This window comes from Nyctereutes procyonoides, unplaced genomic scaffold (assembly GCF_905146905.1).
Source record: "Nyctereutes procyonoides isolate TBG_1078 unplaced genomic scaffold, NYPRO_anot_genome, whole genome shotgun sequence".
NCBI lineage: Eukaryota > Metazoa > Chordata > Mammalia > Carnivora > Canidae > Nyctereutes > Nyctereutes procyonoides.
The window spans coordinates 38,990,096-39,015,726 of NW_026575049.1; the positions used below are offsets into that span (position 1 = coordinate 38,990,096).

General features: G+C 48.3%; 1 protein-coding gene and 1 non-coding gene across 7 annotated transcripts in view; both read left to right on the forward strand.

Moving 5' to 3' along the window:
- Window positions 1-18,685, forward strand: part of FHL2 (four and a half LIM domains 2) — a 68,446-nt gene extending 49,761 nt beyond the window's left edge. For all 6 annotated transcript variants that reach the window (XM_055327877.1, XM_055327879.1, XM_055327875.1 and 3 more), the window contains 4 exons: window positions 4,234-4,408; window positions 11,159-11,328; window positions 14,172-14,358; window positions 18,066-18,685. In XM_055327877.1, the coding sequence (XP_055183852.1) occupies window positions 4,234-4,408; window positions 11,159-11,328; window positions 14,172-14,358; window positions 18,066-18,217 (684 nt within the window). In that variant the 3' untranslated portion in view covers window positions 18,218-18,685. The remainder of the gene's footprint in view (window positions 1-4,233; window positions 4,409-11,158; window positions 11,329-14,171; window positions 14,359-18,065) is intronic.
- LOC129512265 (U6 spliceosomal RNA) lies at window positions 12,853-12,960 on the forward strand. The gene has a single exon (XR_008665002.1). It is a non-coding gene; the product is annotated as a U6 spliceosomal RNA (small nuclear RNA).
- Window positions 18,686-25,631: the final 6,946 nt, after the last annotated feature.

A 25,631-nucleotide genomic window follows, 5' to 3' on the forward strand; every position in this document is an offset into this window, starting at 1 on the left:
CCCTGCAGCCAGTGGACGTGTGGGGACATAGGTTGCCCAGGAGCCTCCGTGTCCACATCTGAAAACGGGCTGCCCGCCTCACAACTGTCACGGGAACTAAGTTCGCTGCCACGGCCGGGACCCCTGCGACGGCCACGCAGAGCCAGTGCTGTCCTTTCTGCCACCGTCTGTGCTCCAGGACCTTTGTTCTTAAGTATTTGGAGGCACATGCAGTTAGAAATGTGATGCCCTGACAGTCTCAAAGCATAGGACATCTTTCCAAAGTGCAGAGCGTGAAGGACTCTGAGAATCTGTCAAGTGAAATCGTGTGGATTTGAGGCAGGATGGGTTTGGGAAAACCTCGTCTGAACCCCACCCCCCCCGCCCCATCCAGGCAGAAGGGGGTGAGGGAGGGGTGTTGCCAGCAGTAGCCTGGGTTTGGAGCGACCCTGTTGCCTGGGGCCACCTTGGGCCAGCGGAGGGGCCACCGTCCTGCCTGGCCACCTGCCGGTCCCCTGGTTCAGCTGGTGTCTCAACCAGGGCAAGTTCCAGAGCCAGGCAACGAATGCTTCCCATATTAGGAATGATTCTGAAGTGGAAAAATATGAAATCTGAAAGGAAGCGTTTGGGTCTAATCTTACATTGTTTATCAACATTTTACTGCACTTTGTGACATTTCCGTAAGCACAAAATTAGCCTTGGTATTTTTTTCTGGGACGTGTAAAAGATCTTTCTTCCTTCTTTTCTTCTTTTCTTTTCTTTTCTTTTCTTTTCTTTTCTTTTCTTTTCTTTTCTTTTCTTCTTTTCTTTTCTTTCTTTCCTTTCCTTTCCTTTCCTTTTTCTTTTCTTTTCTTTTCTTTTCTTGTTTCTTTCTTTTCTCTCTCTCCCCTTCTCTCTCTCTCCTTTCCTTTTCTTTCACCCTCTCTAAAGGACTTTAAAACTATGATAGTTCCAGGACATTTTGATGTTCTTCAAAGTCAGTGAGTCTGTACCTCTTAACCTTGTACCTCCAGCATCTAAACCATGCCTTTTGGGGACTTCACGGTGTACTTGATTCGTAACAGAATCAAGCTGGATGGACTAGGTCAGTCCTAAGAACGAAAACTAACCATCTTTTTGTAGCTGCAGGTGCAAGAAAGGAGAGGGCCTCCAGGTACCAAGACTTTGAGAGAAGGACTCAGGGTGTGACATGAAGCGCGGGTCCAGGCACACAGGTGTGGTCCATTGTAACAGCTTCTGGGCCCTTGGGTCGTAGGTTCCAGCCCATCGCTCGGCTCTGGGGAATCCTGTGCCAAAAATCCTGCCCCATGCCGAGACTAATGTCATCTTGGCCAGAAGCCTCAGTGTGCCCTCAGAAAGCGAAGCTGGCGGTGTCTCATTACCTTTCTCTTGCCATAAAGTCTTTTCTCACTTCCTATGCATTGTGGGCTTTCTTAAGAAGTGAGTCCAAGAGGAAGCTGTGACATAAATTTATTAGCTTCACCCAACTTCCAAAGAGAGCACGCAGAAAGAGAATTACAGGGAAGCCTGGTAGCATAATGACTTAGATAAGGGCTTCCATGCAGGGTTTGGAGAAAGATGTTGACATGGCTCGCTGCCGTGGCGTGGTAGCTGGGGGCGGTGCACGACTTCCCTCTGGTCGGGGCAGCTCCCAGAGCAGGTGGCCTGCCAGCTGGGCCTCGCAGCTGAGCTGGATTCTGCTCGTTGAAGAGGAGGCGAAGGGCCTCCCAAGGCAAAGCATGGCATGGGCCGGGGCACAGAGGTGTGATAGGCCGGGACCTGGGCTTTGGAAAGTCTAGAAGCCTTGTGTTGATGCCCAAGTCCAGTCAAGTTGCATAGATGATATCCCAAGCAGGAAGGAGCACTTTCTAGGGCCTAAGGTCTGCTGGCACATCGGCTTAACCTGTAGCTGCTGTGTTTTCAGGTTAACTGTGTGTAAAATGGGTTTCTGCAGTGCTCCTGACCCACGGGAGCATTTAAACAAACTTTTCCAGGACTGTCCATGCATATCGGCCCCTCCGCTGCTCTTTCCTCCTGTCTGGGGGCTCCCTCAGCAGGGAGGAGACTGTAGGGGGCATCTGGTGGCTTTGTTGTCCCGTTTCACAGAGAGGTTCCTCCCTCGGTTTTTTGAAGATCAGCCCTGAAAGGCAAGTTTCCTCGAACCCAAATTTCCTTTCCCTCTTGTTTCACTAATAAGCTGTGTGGCCCGGCCATTGAGGCTGATGTTCTGGGCAGAGCTCGCGCGAGCGCTGGGCCTGGGCCTGCCTCCCCTCCGCCCTCCTGCATTCGTGCGTGCAGCCAACGTCCAGGACTCTTCATCTTGGAAAATTTGAAACTGTGTCCCCGTGAAACATTAACTCCCAGTCCCCTCCCTGCCCATCAGCCCCTGGCTCTCCACACTCTACGTCCTGTCCCTGCATTTGACTATTGGGGACATTATCTAAGCGGAATCATATTTGCCCTTTGGCATCTGGCTTATTTGCTGAGCATAATGTCCTCAGGGCTCCTCTGCGTTGTAGCATGCATCAGAATTTCCTTTCCTTTTTGAGGCTGAATAATAGTCCCTGGTGCAAATGAACCACATTTTTCTTCTTCATGCATCTGTTGATGGACTCTTGAGTGGCTTCCACTTTCTGGTGACAGGGAATAATGCTGCTATGGATACAGGTCTACAAATTCCTGTTTTTGATTCTTTATGTATATACCCAGATGCATAATTGCTGTATCACATGGTAATCCTATTTTTGATTTTTTTGAGGAACTGCCAATACTGATTTCCATAACAACAACAACAACAACAAAAAACGTTAAATGCATTTATTCCATAGTCAGCATTTGCATAGTGATAATGATTAAAAACTCCCAACTCTTCTTAAATTAGGCTGACTCCCATTCGTAGTGGACAGGGCTGTAATGGCTTGTTTGATGTTATTCAAAATCTCAACAAAGGCAGTGCTGAGCTGTATTCATTCGTGTACAAAATATGGCATTATTTGTGAATGTTTTCAGTGGATACATACGGATCTCATCAAAGAAAGCAAAGAGTAACACAGGCTCTACCAGGAGTTTACCTGGGATGGTTCACTGCAAATAGCTTTCGAATCAGAGGGACATGAGCTTGAACCGTGCTTGGCTCTGCTGTGTGACTGTGAGCTCTGCTCACATAGCTGCTCTGAGCTTCTGTAATAATATTTACCTTGCAGGGATGCATGGTGCCTGAGCTCACCACCTGGCAATGAGCATCATTGACTGGTGTCCCGGGAAAAGAAAAATAATGATTTCTTCCTGGAAAAATACGGGCTTCACAATTTATAATGAGTTTGCCTATTTGGCCGTCGACTCAAATTATAGCAGTTTATACTTTGTTTCATTTGTCCAAATAACCAGTAGAGCACCCTCTCATTTAACGGTTTCCCCTCTTATTTAAATGGTTTATCCCCTCTCCAATGCCTTCAGGAGCATCTTTTTTTTTTTTTTCCTTCAGGAGCATCTTAACCTCTGTGCAGAATTTAAAGGGCCCCCCTACCCACCTCTGTCTCGCCTCTGCTATGCTTATGAACTGTCTCTGCCTGAAAGCCCCTCTCTAACCCCCTCTGCCCATGTCCCACTGTCCACTGGTCATCCACACTCAGCTGGTGGCACCTGCACCAGACATCTCTCTGTCCCCCTTCCCTCCAAGTGAAACCAGAGCCCTGTCCTTGTGGCTGCTTCTCTGAAACTCCCTATACCCGGGCTTCTCTATCCCATCCGGTGTCCCTGTGATCCCACCATCACACGCAGGCCCACATCTCTGTCCCATGTCCCTGTGATCCTGATGTCACATGTGATTTTGCTGAGCTCCCTCAGAGCTAAGGGCTATGCTGTGTCTCACTAGTTGTCAGTGAGAAGCAGTGATGAGTTCCATGCTCTCTGCTCCTCTTCCCTGCAGACGATATATAAGGGAAATCCATGTGTTTTGGGAAAGCATCTCTTTCTCACACACAGACATACCCTGTGAGCACGCGCGCGCGTGCGCACACACACACACACACACACACACACACACACACAGTTGCCCTGAAATGCAACAGGAGGAAAGTAGCCCCGCTCTCCCGGTTTCACCAGCAAGGTCATGGTCCAGGAACACGTACAGGCATCTGCCCCTCTTCACTCTCCATCTGCCCCGGGATGTGGATGGCTCTCCCGGGCTGTGGTTGGGGCAGAGCAGCCCGGACCCCCTGACCTCTCACTGTGTCACATGCTCTGGGTCTGCAGGACTTGTCCTACAAGGACCGACACTGGCATGAGGCCTGTTTCCACTGCTCGCGGTGCAAGAGCTCCCTGGTGGACAAGCCCTTCGCTGCCAAGGAGGACCAGCTGCTCTGCACGGACTGCTATTCCCATGAGTACTCCTCCAAGTGCCAGGAATGCAAGAAGACCATCATGCCAGGTCAGGAGCACGCCCTTCACCCTCGCAATGCCGCAGAGCGTGCTTGCACTTTTCTTGCCTTCCCGTTGCTGACTTCATCCACAAGAGCATTGTACCCTGCTGTGTGCCAGGCGCTGGCCTGGTTGCTGGGTGCTCATGGAGTAGTGAGTCGAGAGGCATACCCCATCCTCTGTCCTCCCCGCATGCTCAACAGACGTTCGTTCTCAGTAGACTCAGACTTGATCACAGCTGGGTCAAGGGTTAAGAGTAATAAGGTGACTTGTCTGTTATGAGGAGGATGGGACTGTGTACCCTGTTTCTTGGGGAATGTTGCTTTGCTTTGTGGAACAGAGGAAGCTTTTATCTTAAAACCTTGAATGTATAGAATTCTTAAATACAGAACCAAAAAAGTCTTGATAGACACATACAGAAGGAGAGTAGCCACAAGGGGGAAGAGCCTGAGATGTGGACCCTGGGTGAGTGAAAGGCACACCTGTCGGCTGGGGCTAGCTCACAAGCCACGTGCCACCTGTGGTGTCATCTGCATGACCAGTAAATGTTACCAGAGGGTAGATTTGGTGGGATCAGCAAATAAAAATACAGATTCCTGGTTCAGTCTGAGTTGTAGGTAATTTTTTAGTATCTGACCCATTTGGGACATCTTTTTAAAAAACTTTTACTTATTTATTCATGAGACACAGAGAGAGAGAGAGAGGCAGAGACACAGGCAGAGGGAGAAGGAGAAGCAGGCTCCTGCAGGGAGCCCCATGAGGAACTCAATCCCAGGATCCCGGGATCACGTCCTGAGCTAAAGACAGATGCTCAACCACCGAGTCATCTAGGAGCCCCCCATTTGGGCCATCTTGAAACTGGCATCCCTACCAGGGAGTCCCAGGAACCCAGGAGAGAGCTCTGTGCTCTGAATGTCTGCTGGAGGTGTGGCCCCCATGGAAGGACTAGCGTGAAGCAGCGGCTAGGCCCCTGGAATCCAGTCAAGTGGAGGAGCTCACTGGCTGGGGACCCAGCCTGCCGTGAGCCATGGAAGTTTTGGAGAGATGTAGCCCTGAGGCCTCCTGTTGGCAGAGCTCCTCTTAAATCAGGCTTAGGGTGGCAGGAAGGGTGCCGGTCCTGCTGAGAATCTCCAGCCAGCTGTCCCTTGCACCCACATTGCCTGGGGTGTGCCCACCCTCAAGACAGCCTCTGAAGCGGGTATACATCTTTTATCCCAGGGAAGTTAGGATTAATGGCAGAGGTAAAAATAAAAAAAAATCTAACCCACCATAATGTATTCAATCTGATAAAGTAGGTGTGAAGTTTCCAAAAAATGTGGTCTAAAGAGGAAATTAAAGTGTATAACTGAATATATGATTTAGGCTCGTGGTTTCAAATTGGAATTTTCTTAATTTATCCCCTGTTGTGACGTTCAAGGTGTTTTATGATTCATCATGTTTAGAAGCCTAATTCATTTCAACAACAATCACTTAACTTGAGGTTGGGTTTGTTGGTTGAGGTTCTTAAAAGGGATGCTGTATGTGTGAAACTCTCAAGTGTAGTTTTAGAGGAGTTGAGGTCTAGGAGCACCTGGGTGGCTCAGTTGATTAAATGTCCAACTTTTAATTTTGGCTCAGGTCATGATTTCAGCCCCATGTGTCTCTGCACGCTGCTTGAGATTCTCTCTCTCTCCCCTCTCCCTCTGCCCCTCCGCTGCTTGTGTGGGCGCATGGGCTCTCTCTGTCTTTAAAAAAATAAGATAAGGGGCTGCTGGGTGGCTCAGTTGGTTAAGCATCTGCCTTCAACTCAGGTCGTGATCCCAGGGTCCTGGGATCGAGTCCCGCACTGGACTCCCTGATCAGGGGGGAGTCTGCTTCTCCCTCTGCCTCTGCCCCTGCTTGTGCTCTCTTGCTCTCTGACTCAAATAAATAAATCAAATCTTAAAAAAAAAAAAAAAAGAGTTGAGGTCTGTACCTTAATAAATAGAAGTAAACACAAAGGTCCCTTAGAAGTAATTTTTAAAAATTCACCATATTCATTAATGCTGTGATAAGATGTGTCCGATGAATGGAGGTCAAAGGTTTTGAGTTGGTTGCATCAACAGATTGTTAATTTTCAAAAACCCAGTAGCCTGCTGAGTCACAGGATGTCACACAGGAGCTGGGTTCACTCTGACGTGTGATGGGAATTAGGGCCCCCACGTTCATTTAGAGCCAGACTCTTCGGTGGAAGACTGCTTGCTGTGGTGCAGAGTTTTCCTTTTTATTTTTGGTTTGCTTTGTTTTTGGCAACAAAGAGCTACTGAAGAGTGAGCGAGAGACTGACGTGCGGAAAGTGTTATTTTAGGGAGACAGATCGGATAAGAAGGAATACATTTTAAAAAGGCAACGGCATAATCAGGCCTTCGGTGAGATGGTTTCTTATGGCTGCTACATTTCTCTGGTTAATACATCTTAAAAATAACTGACTCCGTGCTATTAGAAGGAACAAAACCCCCAGAGCAAGGCCGCTTCCAGAGCTGCGTCAGCACGGCAGATGTGGGAGCAGGGCCCAGCATGGGGGCTGTGAAACGAAGACTGAAGCCCACATAAGGCTGGGCCGACCCACAGGGAACTCCTGTCCCACAGGGGGTCACACATGGAGACAGCGGTCCCGGCACGGTGGCAACCACGAAATTTAATGAGAAACAAATGAAATCTTTACTGAGTGTTCTTGACAAGAGCCCATGGAAGTTTCCATTCTGCCTGACAGCGAGTGGACTGTCGCCATCCCCTTCCCCACCCCGCTGCCCGCCCCCGCCCCAGCTGCGGAGACTCCTGCTCCCCTACAGCGGGCTCTGGGGAGCCCACGTTCTTCTTGTTCATCATGCGCACCATTTGTTTGCTTTGCTTTGCTTGCTTGTTTGCTCCTCCTCAGCAGAACTCCTGCTGGCCTGACTGGGACAGGCTCCTGCCGCACCAGGGCTTAGGGTGCCATGTGAGGTCACACGGACACCTGGCACCTACGGCTGGCCACGGACCCTTCAGACAGCCGAGGGAGTTTACCGTTAGGATAGTGCCCTGTGTGGGTGCTAGAGAACCCCCCCCCACGACCCAGCTCAGGCACTTGCACTGAGAGGCAGCTCCGTCCCACGATAGGGAATTGTGAGGGCATTGACACGCTAAAATGACCTGAAGGTGCACCTGGCCTTGTCTCCCAGCGAAGAGAGCAGAAGTTCCAGTGGCGTGCCCCCGGCTGTGGTCAGCCTGGATCAGGACTTTGTGTGGGGCTCTGGCCTCAGAGCTCTGATCTCCCTGTCGGCAAGATTGGAGGGTGGCCCGGAGCCCGCAGGTGTGGACGACCGCTGACTTCCTGCCACCTGGGCAGCGGTGGCTAATGCAGAAGGTGGAGGGACAGAGGACATGTAGGAGAAAACTGCCCGGAATGGGGTGCTTACCGCCCGGCTAGAAGGAAGGCAAAACAGCAGCATCGGCCTCCTCTCCGATTCAGGGCCTTGGCATAGTCCATGTGCGTTGGGCGCAGGGCCGGAACCGGGGGCAGGGGTCCCTGCTTGGCTGCGCAGGAGCAGGTGGTCCTAGCGCCTTGCAGCGAGGGGGACCCTTGGTCTCCCTGGCCCCACGACTGCCACTCGGAGTCACTTTAAATTCTCAAGCAGTCCTGCCAGTGTCCTTGGCCCACCATAGTGTCTGTCCCAGCTTCCCCCTAGCTTTGGGGCTCCTTCCCCAAACTGTCGGTCCTCAGGGCAAATCTAGAAACTGCCAGGTTTGGGTTTCAGCCTCCCTGCTCTCCGGCTCTGACTTTGCACAGGTCAGTGCCCCTCACCGAGACGTCACTAGGGCAGCTGGGCTCTTCCAGGGCAGCATGGGGAAGGGGCCCCGGGGAGGTCACACTAGAGCATCAAAGGGTGAGCTGGGTTTCACCTGCTAGAGGCGTCCCAAAAGGGCACTTGTGGCAGAGGACATGGGCTCAGCGCCAGAGGCCGAGTGTCCAGAAGAAGCTTGGTGAGACAGACTGAGAAAGAGAGAGAGAGGAGAGGGCCAGGGGAGGGATGGGAAAGAAGAAAGGGAAGGGAAAGAAAAAAAAAGTGCTAAATCCTAGCATGTACTTCCTTTCTGCGGTCTGATTTTTGAACGTGCTACAACTAAATCCAGATGAATGGGAGCGCGGTTCATCCGAGTAGCTCTGGCAGTGAATTTAGGGTTTTAGAACAGGAGGCTGGTACTGGCTCACAAACGCGCCCCTTGGCCCCCTACCTGACACAGGTCCCACCCCCGAAGTAGTCAGGAAACCAGGAGTCCACTCGCCCGATGCCCCCGGCCTGACGCCCCCGCTCTGCAGCTCTTCAGTTGCAAGCCGGCCTCCGCCTGCAGAGCAGTCGTGCAGATGCACTGCTTCCTCCGAGCAGCCTCCCAGGCACTGGCCCTTCACCACCTTTCCGGATCCTCACTTATTCCTTTCAATCAGAAAGAGACACCCCTTCCTCGGGACCCCAATCCACCTGCGGGAGAAGCCGCGGTGGTTAGAAGGCCCCTTGCTGCCACCTGCTGGCAGTGCGTCCAGCACACGACGCAGCCCGAGAAGCTGCGGCTAACGGTGAGGCTCATAGGCGCCCCCCACTCTGTGGGCTGCAGGTGCCCCTGGGCTCCCCACCAGAGACCAGGCAGGTCTCTGACCCTGGCCTGGCTGTTAGAGGGCGGCTCCCGCACACCGGGAACGCACGGAGCCCAGCCTGCGTGTGGTCTTCAGGGAGCAAGCTGTTGCCCTGTGTGTATTTGAGCTGCTCTATGAGCAGAAGGCCAGAGATTAAAAGAGCCAGTGGCAAAAACACACGTGGAAGGATGAACCCCTGGAGGCAGAATCATTCCAGATGTAGATCCCAATTCTCCCACTACTTTTATCCGAAGTTCGGGTGCTCGGTGTATTCTCCTAGTATAAGGTTTCGGGAGCCCACGAAGATCATCAGGTGCCCCACCTTGAATTTCCTCACACGCCTCCCCACCTTGCAGCACCTACACTCACCCTGAGTGTTTTACGTACTTATGGGAGGTGGTGCCACATGTCCTGTCTTGGACGTACAGGAAGCTGACACATTAACCCGAAAATGACCTTGAATAAGATAATCTTGCTGCAATTCTCCGCACATCTCCTAATTTCTTCGGAGATGGAGATCTCCCTGTCACGTCAACCTTGCAGGCAGTCCGCATGCAGCCCTCAGCCTGTCATTTTGGCCATATTAGCTTTGGATGGGAGTTTCCAGATGCTTGCATCTCGCGGCCCGCGTGATGCCAGCATGCAGCCACCCTGGACCAAAGTGGGAGCCCCTGCTCGCTGCTTAATAACCACCCCGGATCCTGCTTTGAAGTCTAACTGGTGTGTCCTTCATGCCACAGCCCCTGGATGCCCAGTGAGCCCCCGGGCTGCCTAACATGTTTCCAGAAAAAAACCAGACCACTACCTGGGGCCTTGAAGGCCGCGGGGTCTGTCTCAGCAACCCTTTCCTGCCAATGTAGTGTGAACGCAGCCGCAGACCATTGAAGGAAGTGAGCAGGTGCGGCTGAGCTCCAGGAAAAGCCCAGCTGCAAAACGGGGGCGGCACAGACTGTGCACAGCCACAGCACCCCCCACCCCCACCCCCCGGCTGGCTCAGGTATCCAGAGCACGTTTCTTTTTTTTCACTTCTTACCCTCCTTTCCCCGCAAAATGTACCTTGTTGCTGCCTGCAAAGCGTACTTGCATACGCACATCTGTCACCTCTTTCTGTAAAATACACGTACTTTTATTCTCTTGGAAAAGTATTGGAAAATGTCCACAAATCCTGAGCATTTGCTGTGACTCCGGCTCAGGGGCGGGTTCAAGGGTGGGTGGGGGTGGGGGTGGGGTAAATCAAACAGCATTTCCGTTCTCTAGGACTTCTTCATCTACTTGAAGAAATCACATAAACATAGCACACGATAACAGTTATTCGAAAGGAAATGCAATGTCACAAGATTAGAATCAGAAAATTGCTAAATTGGCCATCCGGGCATCACTTGTAGCTTTTAACAGCTGCATTCAGTGCTGCAGGGGAGAGCGTGGAGACCCGGCCCAGCTTGGTTTACACCTCGGGTCATATAAGGTGATCGGTCGGTGTGGAGGCTCCTCATGGGATCAGGCTTGACACTCTAGGTTCATGTACAGCACCACCACTTTCCATCTGGTGTTTTTTTTTTTTTTAAGATTTTATTTATCTTCATGAGAGACACAGAGAGAGAGGCAGAGATGCAGGCAGAGGGAGAAGCAGAAGCAGGCTTCCTGCAGGGAGCCCAGTGCAGGACTCGATCCCAGGACCCTGGGGTCCAACCTGAGCCAAAGGCAGATGCTCAACCACTGAGCCACCCAGGTGTCCCTCATCCTGTGCTCATTAACTGGCTGCAGGGCTGTGTCCCACTCCCTTGGGACTGGTCTGAGCTAGGCCAGCTTGCTCTTTCTGCTTTGCCTACTGAGACATGGAGAGACAGATCCTTTTCCCACCTAACGTTCATAACCTCCCTGCTGGACAAATAAACCTCGAGAATGCACAGAGACTGTTCTGGGAGCGGGGTGTACAGCAGTGAGCCCCCCAAAATACATAATCCCTGCCCACTCCCAAACAGTCCCGTTTGGAGGCCAGCCTCTGAGAGCCACAGTGACGCCACAGTCACAAAACTAGGTGGTGGCAGGTTCTTGACGAGGGGCACTGGGAGTGCAAGCCTGTCATGTCGTCAGCTCTGCTCTTTGCCGTCTTCTTGCCCCTTGTGCCAGGTACCCGCAAGATGGAGTACAAAGACAGCAGCTGGCACGAGACCTGCTTCACCTGCCACCGCTGCCAGCAGCCCATCGGTACCAAGAGCTTCATCCCTAAGGACAACCAGAACTTCTGTGTGCCCTGCTATGAGAAACAGTACGCCTTGCAGTGTGTTCAGTGTAAAAAGGTAGCTCTCACCTCCCACTGGGACCTCATATATTCCATCCAGTCTGTTTGCCTTGGTTGTCAGCCCCCTTTCCCCGGGGACAACACCCTTGGTACTGGAATGGCACAAGAGTCTCACCTGTCCGGCCCCGCATCCCAAAATTCTCACGTGCACATGTGGATTTTATCCACTGGAAGGACCCCCATCCTAGGCCTTCTTTTGACCGCCCAAGGGCCACTGGGACCTGAGATGGGAGCCTGTAGCCCTCCCTCCTAGAGCACTGCCGAATTTTTGCTCCTATTCATGACATAATGTTAAAGGGGAGGAAAACTTACTATCCCAGAGCTCCTGTTATAGTGTCCTCCATCAGTAGACAAGAAACGAGCTGCTGAACCTCATGGGAGGGAGGGATGTGAGAAGCAAAGGAAAGTTGTGGCTGGGACAGGGGACAGGTCACTAGTTGCACCCAGCCCGCTCATCACGTGCCGTGCTGTCACGGCCATTAGGTCAAAGACAGAAAAGGAGCCCCACGCCTGCCGTCCTTTGCCCTGGCAGGGCCTGCTGGGGAGCGATCACAGAGCCTGTTTGGCTCCAGCCTGTTCACTGATGCTGCTGTTGGGCCTCCGTCTGCGGAAGAGCCCGGCTGCTGTTCCCTGCTGGTCGCCCTGACCTCGAATGCCCGACCCGCCCGCCGGCGCCTTTCCAAAGGGCAGAGTATTCCTCATCGCCTTCATGCTCTCTCGTCTCCCTCAGCCTTGTGTCCGTCTCATTTTTTAAACTACGATTTTAAATTCCACTTCTTCCAACTTCTACTCGTAAGATTATATTACTTTTCTGCTGTTTTTTATTTCCTCCTTAGATGAATCGCTCCTTCCTGTGTTTATATCAGGAAGCCTCTTTCTTCTCTGCTCACTCCCTTTTTGTTTGGTTTGCTCTTTCTCATCAAGATCCACGGAAAGTTCACGTCATTTGCTTTTCTTGCATTATTTTCCTCCCAACCTTATTGCTACTGTGTTCGGTGGCAGAAGTGAAGGTAATGCATCCTCCGGGAAGCACAGCCCTGTGGGTGTTCATCAGGACTCGTGGAAGCATTCACACCAGTAACATCCACCCTCCCGCAGTGCAGGAGGCGCTCGGGGCTACTAGGGCCTGGGGGGAAACACACTTTGGTGGCAAACGTTCAAGTGCTTATTGACAAGCGTGCTTTGGAGGAAAACAGTCGTAACAGAGCGTACACAGGGGCCAGCTGAACCGGTCGGAGGAGTGGGAGCCAAGCTGGTGTTTAAGGATGGCTGCTCCGGGACAGTGACACCCACGAGCATGTCTGAGCCAGCTGGGCCATGCGGGGTGCGGGTGGGAATGCAGAATCCGGGTGCAGAGAGGACAAGAGTGTGGATTCCACGTAGAGCAAACCTCTTACTACACCCACCTTCTCTGTCCACACAGACAACTTGCCACTGAATGTATTTTGCATAAATTCTGTTCCAAGGCAGGAATTTATAGGAAGATCATTAATACGTTACAGTTTAATGAAAAGAATATACGGTGCTCACTTCGGCAGCACATATACTAAAATTGGAACAACACAGAGAAGATTAGCGTGGCTCCCGCACAAGGATGACAGGCAAATTTGTGAAGCTGTTCCATATTTTTTATGTTGGCAAATTGAATTTAAATTCTAAAAAAATTAAAAATAAATAAATAAAAAGAAAAGAATATATGATAGACTCCTGAACCCTGGTACCTGCTTTGTCTTTAACTAGCAAAGAATTCTCAGGCAAGTCCCTTAATTTCTCTGGGTCTCAGTTTACTCGCTTGTAAAATGGATATAATGTCTGTAGTATGTAAGGGCCTTTATATAGTCGAACTTTGAACAACACAGAGTTGAGAGGGACCAACCCCCCTGCACAGTTGAAAAACCACATAGAACTTTTGAGTCCCTAAAAACTTACCTAGTAGCCTGCTGTTGACCAGAAGCCTTCCCAGTGGCATAAATAATCGATGCACACAGCTGTTGTATGTTATACGTATCCTAAACTGTATTCCTACAATAAAGTAAGTAGAGCAAAAAAAAAAAAAATTATTCAGAAAGTTATAAGAAAAAAAGCATTGACAGTATGGTACTGGGTTAATTGAAAGAAGCCCACGTACAAGTGGGCCTGCGCGGTTCAAACCCATGTTGTTCAAGGGCCAGAGCTGTGCTTTCTGTAAGGACTAGAGGCAGCGCTGGATGCCAGGGCGGGGTGACAGACGGGTCTGTCGAGCTGAGACTCACCGTCCTTCATCCACTATTGAAGTATATATATGAAAAGAGAAACATGATAAAGTTGAGGTATCGATGGCCAGTTCTGTCCCATCTGGCTCCCCGCTCCCCAGGCCTGGGGGGCACCAGGCCCAGGGGGCCAGGCCTCCTCCTTCTACCACTAGGAACTGAGTTGTAAGCGGGGTTCTCCAGTTTAGCACTCGGAGGGAGGCACGGGGATTGTCACGCGTGACCCGTGCACAGCCCACGGCTGGTTCGCAGTAGGGTTGGCATTCACCTCCGGGTCTCCCTGACGCGGCACCATCTTCACCCGCCCTGCACCATGGGGAAGCAGGCTGCCACTGGACATTTGCACTTGCAGATGCCTCAACATCCCGAGGGGCCGAGGACACACGTTGTGGTGCCGAGGTCACGGCTGGGAAAGCCAGGGTCCACGGCAGGGCCCTGAGCAGAGATGGGGACTCAAAGGGACTGACAGCTTGGGGAAGCCGTTTCTCGGTGACTTTTAACAAACATGGGACGTGTTCCGGATGGGGATCTGGCGTCGTCCAGAGGCCACCCTGCCTCGGGAAACTGAGCCTGGCCCTCTTGCCTCCTCCAGCCCATCACCACCGGGGGCGTCACGTACCGGGAGCAGCCCTGGCACCGGGAGTGCTTCGTGTGCACCGCCTGCAAGAAGCCGCTGTCGGGGCAGCGCTTCACATCCCGGGATGAGTTCGCCTACTGCCTGAGCTGCTTCTGCGACTTGTACGCCAAGAAGTGCGCCGGCTGCACCAACCCCATCAGTGGTGAGTGTCCCGAGGGGCCCCCTGAGCACTCCATGGCCACCCCGAGGTTAGATGAGGTACAGGACCTCAGCCCTTGGAATTGTTTCTGTGCCGAGACTCTGGGCCTCACCAAGGTTCCGAACAGAGCCGGTGTCTCTGCCTCTGTGCTTCCTGCCCTTGTTACACAGGGAACATGTCAGCAGGTGACACTTCCCCTCTAACTCGCTGATCCCTGAAAACCACATGGCCTGTTCTCAGGGGTCTGTGCTTTCTGCTTTCGGTGGGGTCATCCCCAAAGCCGCAGTCCGTGAGTGTGTGGCATGCGGAGCAGCACAGTCAAACTGGCATTTCCAGGCTGAGCCACTGCACTGTTTTTAAAGGTGCTCCCCAAGGGCACCTGGGTGGTGCAGTTGGTGAATGTCTGACACTTGGTTTTGACTCGAGTCATGAGATCAAGCCCCACGTCAGGCTCCGCGCTCAGCGTGGAGTCTGCTTGTGATTCTCTCTCCCTCTCCTGCTCATGCTCCCTCTCTAAATAATGAATTAGTTAGTTAAAAATTAATAATAAAGGTGCTCCCTAGCATTCTAGAGGGACTTACCTACCACAAGGCCCTGACTACGTGAGGGCAGAGGACAACGTTTTAGGTGGTTCTTTCTTATTCCCCGAAGGCTCTGGCAGTGTAAAGCCCAAAGCCTGGTTGGCTGTAGACTGGCATTGCACTAAACTATTAGATATGCCAAGAAATTGAGTGTGGAGGACAGATGGCTGTCCTCAAGTCCTGCACATGTGCACCACGCATCACCACACAAACCTGTGACTGGGCTGGAGGGAAAAGAGAATTCTGTAGTGACGGGAAAAGTTCTGGGATGTGGGATTCCCAGTTCTGCCACATTCAGGTGACTCATCATCGGCAGATGGTAGGCATGTGTGACATAAACATAGTGGCCTGGCCAAGTGCCATCCCTGTGTAATGTTGCAGTGTAATCGCACGGATGTTTATAACCTCTGTGTGCTTGTCCGTGACTTTCTTTACCCTTAGATCTAGAACTGAGTGCACCTAACTCAACCAACTCACCTTATGTAGGAAGCCCAGGTCACTAAAATAATCCTTTCATGTGTAATCCAGAGCTCATATTTCCATATAAAACTAATATATGGGGAAAAGAAGCACAGCACTTAAAATTTTCTGTTAACCTACAGATTGGAATCATTAGAGGGAGGAAATGCAGTCTTCCCTCTAACATATTAATCTTGAATGCCGTTCTCATGGTAACTTCTATGGAAGTAAATGTTTATAAAACTAAACTTTACAAAGCAATATAATCTAGATAAAAGCATTTGTAAATGTAAAGTATCAGATATGTGTTGTTATTCTCATGGTAGCGCTAGAAAAAGGAAAACAACACTAGGAAAGCAACGGATACTTTCCTCCAAAAGAGGAGGATTACTTCTCTGAAATGCAAAGACTAATGTTCTGGAACCTACAAAGGAATTTTGAAATTGCAGCTAAAATGTACTCGAGGTCAAATCCCCATTTATAAGAAATTGTGACTTAAAAAAAAATTGTGACTTTAGATTTGATGTTTAATAGATCCTTACTTGGCACTTTTTCTCTTTAGCAAAATTTATGTGATTTTTGTCAAAAAAAAATCTTAAGTCTTACTTTCCAGTGTTGTGGCCAGTGATACAAAATGTACACATAAATACAGTCAGTCCTCATTATTCAGAGCCCATATCTGCAAGTTCGCCCACTCACTGACATTTCTTTGTAACTCCAAAATCAACACTCAAGTTGCTTTCATGATCATTCCCAGACACCCAGAGAGAGGTGAAACATTGGAATCATCTGACAGGTACACTCCTGGTGGAGGTGGGATGAGGTGACACTGCCTCCTTGTTTCAATTCTTATCTTATAACCAAGGTTCCTTTTCATGGTCTGGTAGTGCCATATTGTTTGCATTTTTGTGCATCTTTTTGGCAATTTCACTGCTAAAAATGGCTCTCCAGGGGCAGTGCAGACATGCGCGCTGTGTTCCTATGCACAGGCAGGCTGTGAGGTGCCCTGTGGAGAAGATGCATGTTAGATGAGCTCTGTTCAGGCTGGAGTTCTGGTGCTGTGGGCTGTAAACCTCAAAGAACAATAATTGACTGCCTCTCGCCTTAGGAGGATTCATCCTCCTTAGCCTTCTTTTGGCTCTCATTTCTGGAACTTGCCCCATTGGTTGGCATTTCAAAGAAACTGAAGTTTCTAAAAGGAGGTGGTCCCCTGGGACAGTACCTGACACAGCACCTTCCCCGACATCCTTCTTCATCCTCTTCCTTCAAGTGCTTCTTCTGGCCCCAGATCTCCAGTACAGCAGGACTTATCAGAGGTGAGAGAGAGGAGAAACACAGTAATGGCGGAAACTCGGGGGCATCCCAGCAGCTTCTTGCGGCTTTTCAGTTGGCTCAGTGCTGGGAGAAAAACCACTACCTCTCAACTGTTTGGCTTTCCCTGCTCCTAAATCAAATGTTGCCTAAACCTCTGGTTTTCAAACTTGGCTACACATTGGAAACACCTGGGAAGCTTAAAAATTGACTGCTACCTGGGTCATGACTTACTTGGTAGGGGCCACAACCTGGGTGATCGTTGAAGTTTGAAAAGCTTTGGTCTCTAACTAGCTGAAGGGGATTAGCTAGAAGGTCTCCCCCTGCTGAAAGACTTAATGCCCCACATCAGCCTAGCCAATTCAGTTACAGAAGGAATGAGCTCTTCTCATGCTAGTCCGAGACTTCAAGCCATTATAAATGGGATGGTCAGTGTGGTTACTTTCTTTTGACTGTGGTAGATCTAACCATTATTTCTGGAAAGAACACTTTGTAATTGGAATTCATGATTCAGATTTCACCAGAATAACCGTGTGTATTTGATTTCAATTTATTTCAGGTGGCTCAATGGCAGGACAAAGCAACCATATTGTAATAGGCAGCCAAGGTACCTTAAACATTTGATAAGAATTAGTCACCAAACAAGAGTCAGGCACTGAATCTAGTTACTACTTTTCTTTTTCTTTTTTTTTTTTTTAGTTACTACTTTTCTTATTTAAAATATAAAATGGCCTTCTCTGCTGCCCATGCATCATAACGCATTCCTGCCCACCTTAGCAGCCTGCCTTTCCCGCTCACACCTATGTTCATGCTTCTGTAGCTTATTTTGATATTCCCTCTGCAAGAATGCAAGAATGCAAGAATGTGCATACCCCCACCCCCCACATTCACATGCCATTTCTTTGGTGAGGCCTTTCTTGGCCATTCTGGAGAATATTTGTATTTTCCTTTTCCCCCCTCCCTTCAGCACCTTATTCATTAAATCATGACATATTCGAGCACCAGATGTGAGTCACCCAGTGAAGGAATAAGAGAAATCAGCTCCATTTCTCCTGGAGTTTCATTCTGGGGGAACGAACAAATAGACCCTCTCATCCCTCCATAATGGTAGCACTGATCATGAGATTGGGAGCCAGTGATATATGTGTTCCTGCGGACACTTATGAACTCCTCACTGCAGTCCAGGGAATCTGATTTACAGGCAGATCCCCAGAACCCAGCCATTGGAAACTCACACTCTCCAGGCCACACAGTCTAGCTTGGAAATGGATCAACCTGCTTCAGTCCTGGGGGTCTGGTTCTAAGTAGTTGTGCTCCCTTTCTCTCTCTACCTCGGTGTCTTTTTTTCTCTGTTAACAGGACTTGGTGGCACAAAGTACATCTCCTTTGAGGAACGGCAGTGGCATAATGATTGTTTTAATTGTAAGAAGTGCTCCCTCTCCCTGGTGGGGCGAGGCTTCCTCACAGAAAGGGATGACATCCTGTGCCCTGACTGTGGGAAAGACATCTGAAGCCCACACAGCTGCTTGCAACACACATGGATTTATACACTCTCGTTGTCAACCAGGCAGTATTGTGTCTGGTCTCCACCGGCCACGTTGAGACTTTCTTCTTGTGCTTCTCAGTGATACTCACGTTTGTTTAAACCCTTGAATCCTTTGTACTAGTTCAATCCCAGGGAAGGAGGAAACCCTTATGTAAACCCTCAGTGGGAAGATGGTTTTGAATTTTTGTAATCAAGCAAGGCAAATCCAAGTGTAAAAATCCCCTTTGAATGACATCTTTATAAATGTATCTTTCTTTTGCTGCGTATTTAATTTTTAAGTGCAATTAACATGTCGCGAACTCGAGTTTTTTAAACTACATGAGATAATGAAGAGTGGGCATTTACAACTATGTAACTTCCTGTCATGTAAGACCTGGAGCAAGATTATATAGCTTGCAATAAAGTTATCCAGAACAAAATCCTTGGCCACACACAGCGTGCTAAGTAATGATTAAACACTGAAGTTCTGCGCATTGTGGTAAAAAGCACTTTATCGTATGTTCCACTGATCACTGTATGAAGTGCAAGTTCAGACGGGCTGGGTCGGCATTCACGGAGGTCCACCACACCTTTTCTTTCAAAGAAAGCCTTCTGTCAGCACCACAACTTCTTCCTTGCTTTTCATTCCTCTCTCCCAAACCCTCTTTTTCTCTCAATGCTCTGCATTGGATGCAGTGACATAGGCTCCAGAATATGAGCAGCAGAATATGAACTAATGACAGTGAGGACAGTTGTGGGTGTCACTTTTCTTAATATTGCTCGACGCTTTCCCCTTACCATGCGTCCTTACCCTACCCTGACCTGCCTTCTCATCCATAAAGTGAAGGACCGCAAAAGAATACAAGCACCTCAAGGCCAGAGATGACCTTTTGTTCGTCTGTGTGTGCTCAATACCCTAGCAATTTAGGGCATGCTTTGGAAGCCTTCAGTCTTTCTGAAAGGAGAGAAAGGAAAGAGAAAATACAGCTATAAAGATGTGAGCTCCTAGTTTGGCATTGGTCTGCCAAACCATCTGTGAAAGCATATACGATTGGAAAGCACTGAGCCAATTTATGCCCTAGGGCATTGCATATTTCTCTTTTCAGAATGCTAACAATAGTGACTTCTGTCCTTAGTTTTCTAAGTGCAGTACCAAAAGCGATAGGCCGTGCAGCAGAAGAATCTGGTGGACATCAGGTCTCACCCATGCTGAGCACGCTTGAAATCAGTTTCTCAATCTGAGTACTGGACCATATGACAGGTGTCTGACGATGTCTGAGACGGGCCTTCTGAAAACTCCATGGCTCATTAGTTGTTTTGCCTTGTCCTACTTTGTATTATAAAAGTGAAAGCATTCAAAACAAAAAGGTAAACACTTTGTAAATTTCACTGTGGAACACCTTACCTGTTCTCGTTAGATCCTCAGATACACTGGATGCACCCAACCTTAAATTAATAGTAGGGGGAGTTCCACTTCTAGTAACCAGCTCCTACTGGACTCCAGTAACCTTCTGGACAAAATATTTTTAAAACTTTTGAAAACACTGGAGCATGACCCAAAGCAGGAATATTTGGGGGGGGGGAGTAGGCTTCCCATTTTTATTGCTTTTACACAAGGGCAGGCCCTAAAAAGGGAGCTAAAACTCTATTACAAAGCCTGCAGTCTGGGGGCACCTGGTGGTTGAGTGTCTGCCTTTGGCTCAGGTCATGATCCCGGGGCCCTGGAATGGAGTACCACATCGGGTTCCTGGCAGGGAGGCTGCCTCTGTCTCTCATGAATAAATAAATAAAATCTTTATTTAAAAAAAAAAAAAAGGAAAGAAAGAAAATCTGCAATCTTCCTGGCTTGAAGAACCAGAGGCCAGAGCTTGGAACAAATAACCTTTGGAAAGTTAAGAGGGAAAATTGTATGAAAAAGAACCCCAAGGGGGATCCCTGGGTGGCTCAGCGGTTTGGTGCCTGCCTTCGGCCCAGGGCGTGATCCTGGCATCCCAGGATGGAGTCCCATGTCAGGCTCCCTGCATGGAGCCTGCTTCTCCCTCTGCCTGTGTCTCTGCCCCTCTATCTCTCTGTGTCTCTCATGAATAAATAAAATCTTAAAAAAGAAAAAGAAAAAGAACCCCAAGTTCTTTGTATGAAAGCCCTACCAATCCCTGGCTGACAACTTAACCACACACACAGAGGCTAGACTCCAAGCAGTCCAGCCAAGGCTCACAAAACAGTGGGTGGGACTTCGGGATGGAGGTGTGCAGAGCTCAGTGACTGTCTTCCCAGTGTGACAACCATTTAACTGGGAAAATTGTGTGTGTGTGTGTGTGTGTGTGTGTAGACATACCAAATAAATACCTTCAAATCTTGGAAACTTACCCTAAAGGCATGCAGCAAATGGAGAAACATTCAGGAAAATCCACATGTTAATAAGAAGAATGACAGTCTGTAGCCCTTGAGCCATGGACCTCCAGTTTCAGGGGACAGAAGCTCTACTCTGGCAAGTGCAGTCAAGAAGGAAAGACCTACTGGTCTAGGGCTGTGCCCCAGGCATGACAGTCTGAAAATTCGGGGGCTCTGATCACTCCTGTTCCAGCCTGCCCATAGGGAGGAGGCTCCACATAAAGAGGGCAATCTGAGAAGACTAGAGGCTACCATGCTCCCAGGAATAGGCCTGTGTGAAAACATTTATTAGAATATTGGCACACTCTGCTGAGAAGAATCCCAGTCTTCCCTATCCAGCACCTATTTATAGAGGAGGGCTCCTCCAGGGGAAGTAGGACATTGACCAGCGCCCAGGTGTGGGTGGGAGTGGCAGCTCTGAACTAATACATCAGCAGCTCTCCAGGAAGGGACTGTTTGGTACCAAGAATGGAGGAATCTGTGCCTAAGGGGATTATCAGAAATAATTGAGATCTTGGTGGCAAGCAGTTGAGAGGGGGCTGCTAGCTATGTGATACTAGCAGCAAAAAGCAAAATGACAGACTAGTCCAAAGCTTCACAGAGAGAACCAGGTGAAGAGATGGCTAGGAGGAGCCCCCTGGGGGTCCGGGAGACTGTGGGTATGGACTGGACTACACCCGCTCAGAAGTAAACAGAGAGGGACATGGAGTGGACTTGAAAGCATTGTCTAGGCCGCACACACACCATCAGCAAAGGGCAGAAGTCTTATTAGCTCAAAGTGCTTAAGCAGAACCTCTCACCACACACTGGCCAAACATATAAACATCTTCAAGGAATTTTTTTTTTCTTCAAGGAATTAAAGGAACACGTATGATAGTAATTCTCATCAAATAGAGAACACCAATAGAGGGATAAATGTTATAAAAGAATCAGATGGAAATTCTGGAATTTAAAAGTATAATCACCAAAATGGCAAATTCACTGGAGAGGATCAATAGTACAATTGAGAGAAGAAAAAAAAATCAGTTCACAAAAAAATCAGTGAACATTATTTCAACACAGAAATTATGAGATTTGAAAAACGAGGAAAAGAAAAATTAACAACCTTAGAGCACTGTGAGATGCTGTTAAGTGAATCAACATATGCCTAATGGGAACATCAGGAGAGGAGACAGAAAAGGGACAGAAAAAATTATTTTTTAAGAATGTCTGAAAACTTCCAATTTGATGAAAATTTTTTGTAATTTAAAAACACATCCCAAGACCACCTGGGTGGCTCAGTGAGTTAAGCATCTGCCTTCAGTCCTGGGAGGTTCCCTGATGAGCCAGATACCTGCTTCTCCCTCTCCTTTTGCCACTCCACCTTCATGCTCTCTCTCAAATAAATAGAAATCTTAAACACACAAACATCCAAGAAACTGGACAAGCTTGGAGAAGAGAGTTTGAAGTTTGAGTCCAACCACACACAAAAGCCTAGTCTTATCTCCAGCCTGGCCCTACTCCTACTCAGCTCTCTATCAGTCGGGAATCATGACACTGCATGGTATTTCTGACTGGCTGTATGACAATCGTTTTTATTAAGCAAGACTTTTTATTAAATTGCGAAATAAAACATACATAGAAGCTCATAATAAAAGGTGTTAGCAGGTAAAACTATAGAGATAGAAGTCAGAATAGTCGTTACCTCTCTAGGAAGGGACATGAGAGAAGCTTCTGGAATGCTGGAAATAGTCTGTACTGTGGTTGGTAAACTATGGTCCGTGGCCAAAACCTGCACACCGCCTATTTTCCTAAACAGTTTTATTGGAACACGGCCATCCATGCCTATTCATTTACCCATCATGTGGCCAAAAGAAGCATCTTACTATCTGGGCTTTTTTTTTTTTTTTTGTTTTAAAATTAATTTGTATTGGTGTTCTAATTTACCAAAACATACAGATTATCTCCCATGTGTCATCCCGTCAAGTGTACCCCCCAGTGCGTTCACCCATTCACCCCACCCCCCACCCTCCTCCCCTCCACCACCCCTAGTTCATTTCCAGAGAGTTAGAAGTCTTTATGTTCTGTCTCCATTTCTGATATTTCTACCACTTTTCTTCTCCCTCTCCTTATATTCCCTTTCGCTATTATTCTATTCCCAATGAATGAGAAACATACACTGTTTGTCCTTCTACGTGTACTGTGGGCCAAGTCAAAAGGTGTTGCCTGAGATTCTCCTCTGGGTATTTTGATGGAATCTTGTCTCACTATAGATCTGCACCCTTGCTCTATTTCTTGGTTGGGATAGTGGTTACATATTTAGGCATATAGATTTTTAAAACTTTACAGTATTTTATGATACCTCAATAAAAATTAAAATATGTATGTTATGTAGTGTTGTGCATTGGAGAGTTATTTTAAAACTTACCTTTTTCTTGAAACAAAGCAAACTTGCTTGCTCTTTATGTGGCTATTCTAATACATGAAAGCTCTGAGGGTCCGTTTGTACCACCTGATGTTTCTATTGACCGTCATGCTTGGTACCATGTTTCCTTGGATGGTTGGATAATTTTAACTAGTGCTAGTCACTGACTCTGACAAATGATCTGTGGGGGTTTCCTCAGGCTCAGGATGAGCCTGTCTTCCCTCAAGATGATTTCTACCTGCCCCTGCCACATGCCTTCTCCAGGAACAACTTCCAGGTCACTTCCTGTGTGTCTCTCACCATCCTGGGATATCAAATGTGGCCATGAATCTGAGAGCCGGCTCGCATATTTCTAGCCTCCACCACATCTCTTCCTATTTTCCTGTCCTTTCTTCTTTTCCTTTCCTCTTGTCTTCCCTCCCTCAGCAGGGCAGGTTTACTTCTAACTTACCTTGACCACATGGGATTGCTCTTTGGGTAAATCTAATAGCTCTGACCCCAAACAAAGCAAATAAAATAAACATTGTTAATTCCTGTCTTGGAAACACAGTCTACAATACTGAGACTTATATTGATCTTACCTCCTACTTTAGTACCTTGGAGCTTTGATTTAAAATGCCTACCTATCTTGTAGAACAGATTATATATTTATTAGAATTATATACTTAAACTTTACAGTAATAATATTTAGGATATTATAAAAAATTTTTTTTAAAGATTCATGAGATACACAGAGAGAGAGGCAGAGACACAGGCAGAGGGAGAAGCAGGCTCCATGCCGGGAGCCTGATGTGGGACTCAGTCCTGGAACTCCAGGATCACACCCTGGGCTGAAGGCAGGCACTAAACCACTGAACCGCCCAGGCGTCCCAGGATATTGTAAAACTCATAATAAACTAGTCTACCTTCAACACAAACCATAAAAACCCAGTCACCACAGTAACTGAAAGCAAACAGTTTTCCTTATGAGGCAGTCACCTGTTGGGGGAAGTCATCAAAAACAAGGGACTGCCAATTGACACAGGAGCTGGACCCAGGCACTTGGAGGCTCCTCACCCTCTCCTCTGTCCCTGGAATGTGGAAAACAGCTGGCCTTCCCGTGCCTGGAGGCTGCTCCAAGGACACAGCCTTGAGCTAGTGAGGTGGTTGAGAACACCTACACGTTGTATGTGAATGAACCCAGTTAAGGCCTCTTTATGAACTTTTAAGGTTTGGAGGGTGGGTACAGGGATCCATTTATCCTGCTGCCACCCAAAAGAAGCCTCATATGTAACTAAAACTGCCACCTCCAAACCTGGAGTGGCCTGCCTCTCCTCAGGCTCTCCCAACCGTTCTGTAAGGGAGACGGTTTCAGATTACACTCGGGCAGCTCCCACTCCCACACTCTTGAGATGGTTACGACTCATATCACCTCGCATTGGCCTTGAACTTCACAAGCAGCTCAGTCAATGTATCTGCTCTGATACAACGAGCCCAGGAACAAGGCTGATTACAGTAGCATCTCAACATTGTCCTTAGTGACAGCTTAATCTCTGGGAAAACCTCAAAGAAGTGTCTGTGAAAGGCCTCAGTGCTGTTGGTAAAGCAGAACTCAGGAGACTTGGGAGCAGAGAGAGCCTTGATGTCAACACAGGTGAAGCCAGAATATATTTAGAACACATTACTGACTCCCCACAAATGGACGCCACCCAATCTGTCAGCAGACAGCTGCCCTCAAGTCACAAATCAGCCTAATAAATAAGCCCTCATTCCCTTTGAGATTTTTTTTTTAATTAGCTACACTAAAGCAGAATAAAAGTGAAATTAACTTGTGCCTCAGTGAATCATATTCCTTTGGGAACTGGAAATATATAAAATACTAAATCAATTCTCAATCATCACTAGTGATGCCCATTCACACTTGAGGGCACCTCTTCTCTGCCACCTGGCCCACTGACAGACCAAGGGTTCCGGGATCAGTAGAAGGTAGAAATAGAGGGAAATCCAATCTGGAAGAGACCTGAGGGTCAGAGAGAAATCTGCCTCCTGACAGAGGAGGAAATAGGAGTGCAGAAAGAATAAAGCTTACTCAAGACTACACAGAGGCCAATCTGCTAGAACCCAGGTCTCGACTCATAGCTCACTGTCATTTCTGATGGCAGCAAAAAAACAGCTGCCACACATTTTTATAATACTTCCATCTCTTCTTTCCAGCAGCCAAGTTGACTGCACTTTTGAATAACTGCTTTTCTAAAAGCTGGCACTGTTGTACACTTTATTCCCAGGACGGGGTGGGAGGTGGCTTCCAGAAAGGGACCTACCTCTGATTTCATGCAGAAGAGCAAGAGATCTAGGTTTCAGTTGCTGTTCTACCACCGACAAACTGCATACCTTTAGAGGAGTCACTCTTCCTACAGGCCTCAGCTTCCTCTTTTGTAAAATCAGAATGTTGGATTAGATTGTATTTACAGCTGAATAACCTCCGCTAGAGAAGAATTAGAAAAATCTGTAATAGGATTTACTTGATGAATTTCAGGGAGGGCATTCTATCTAAAATAAAACAGAAATTATTTTCTTACATGTAGAGATGATTATGGGGGAAATGCCACCTCTGAATACATGTTTT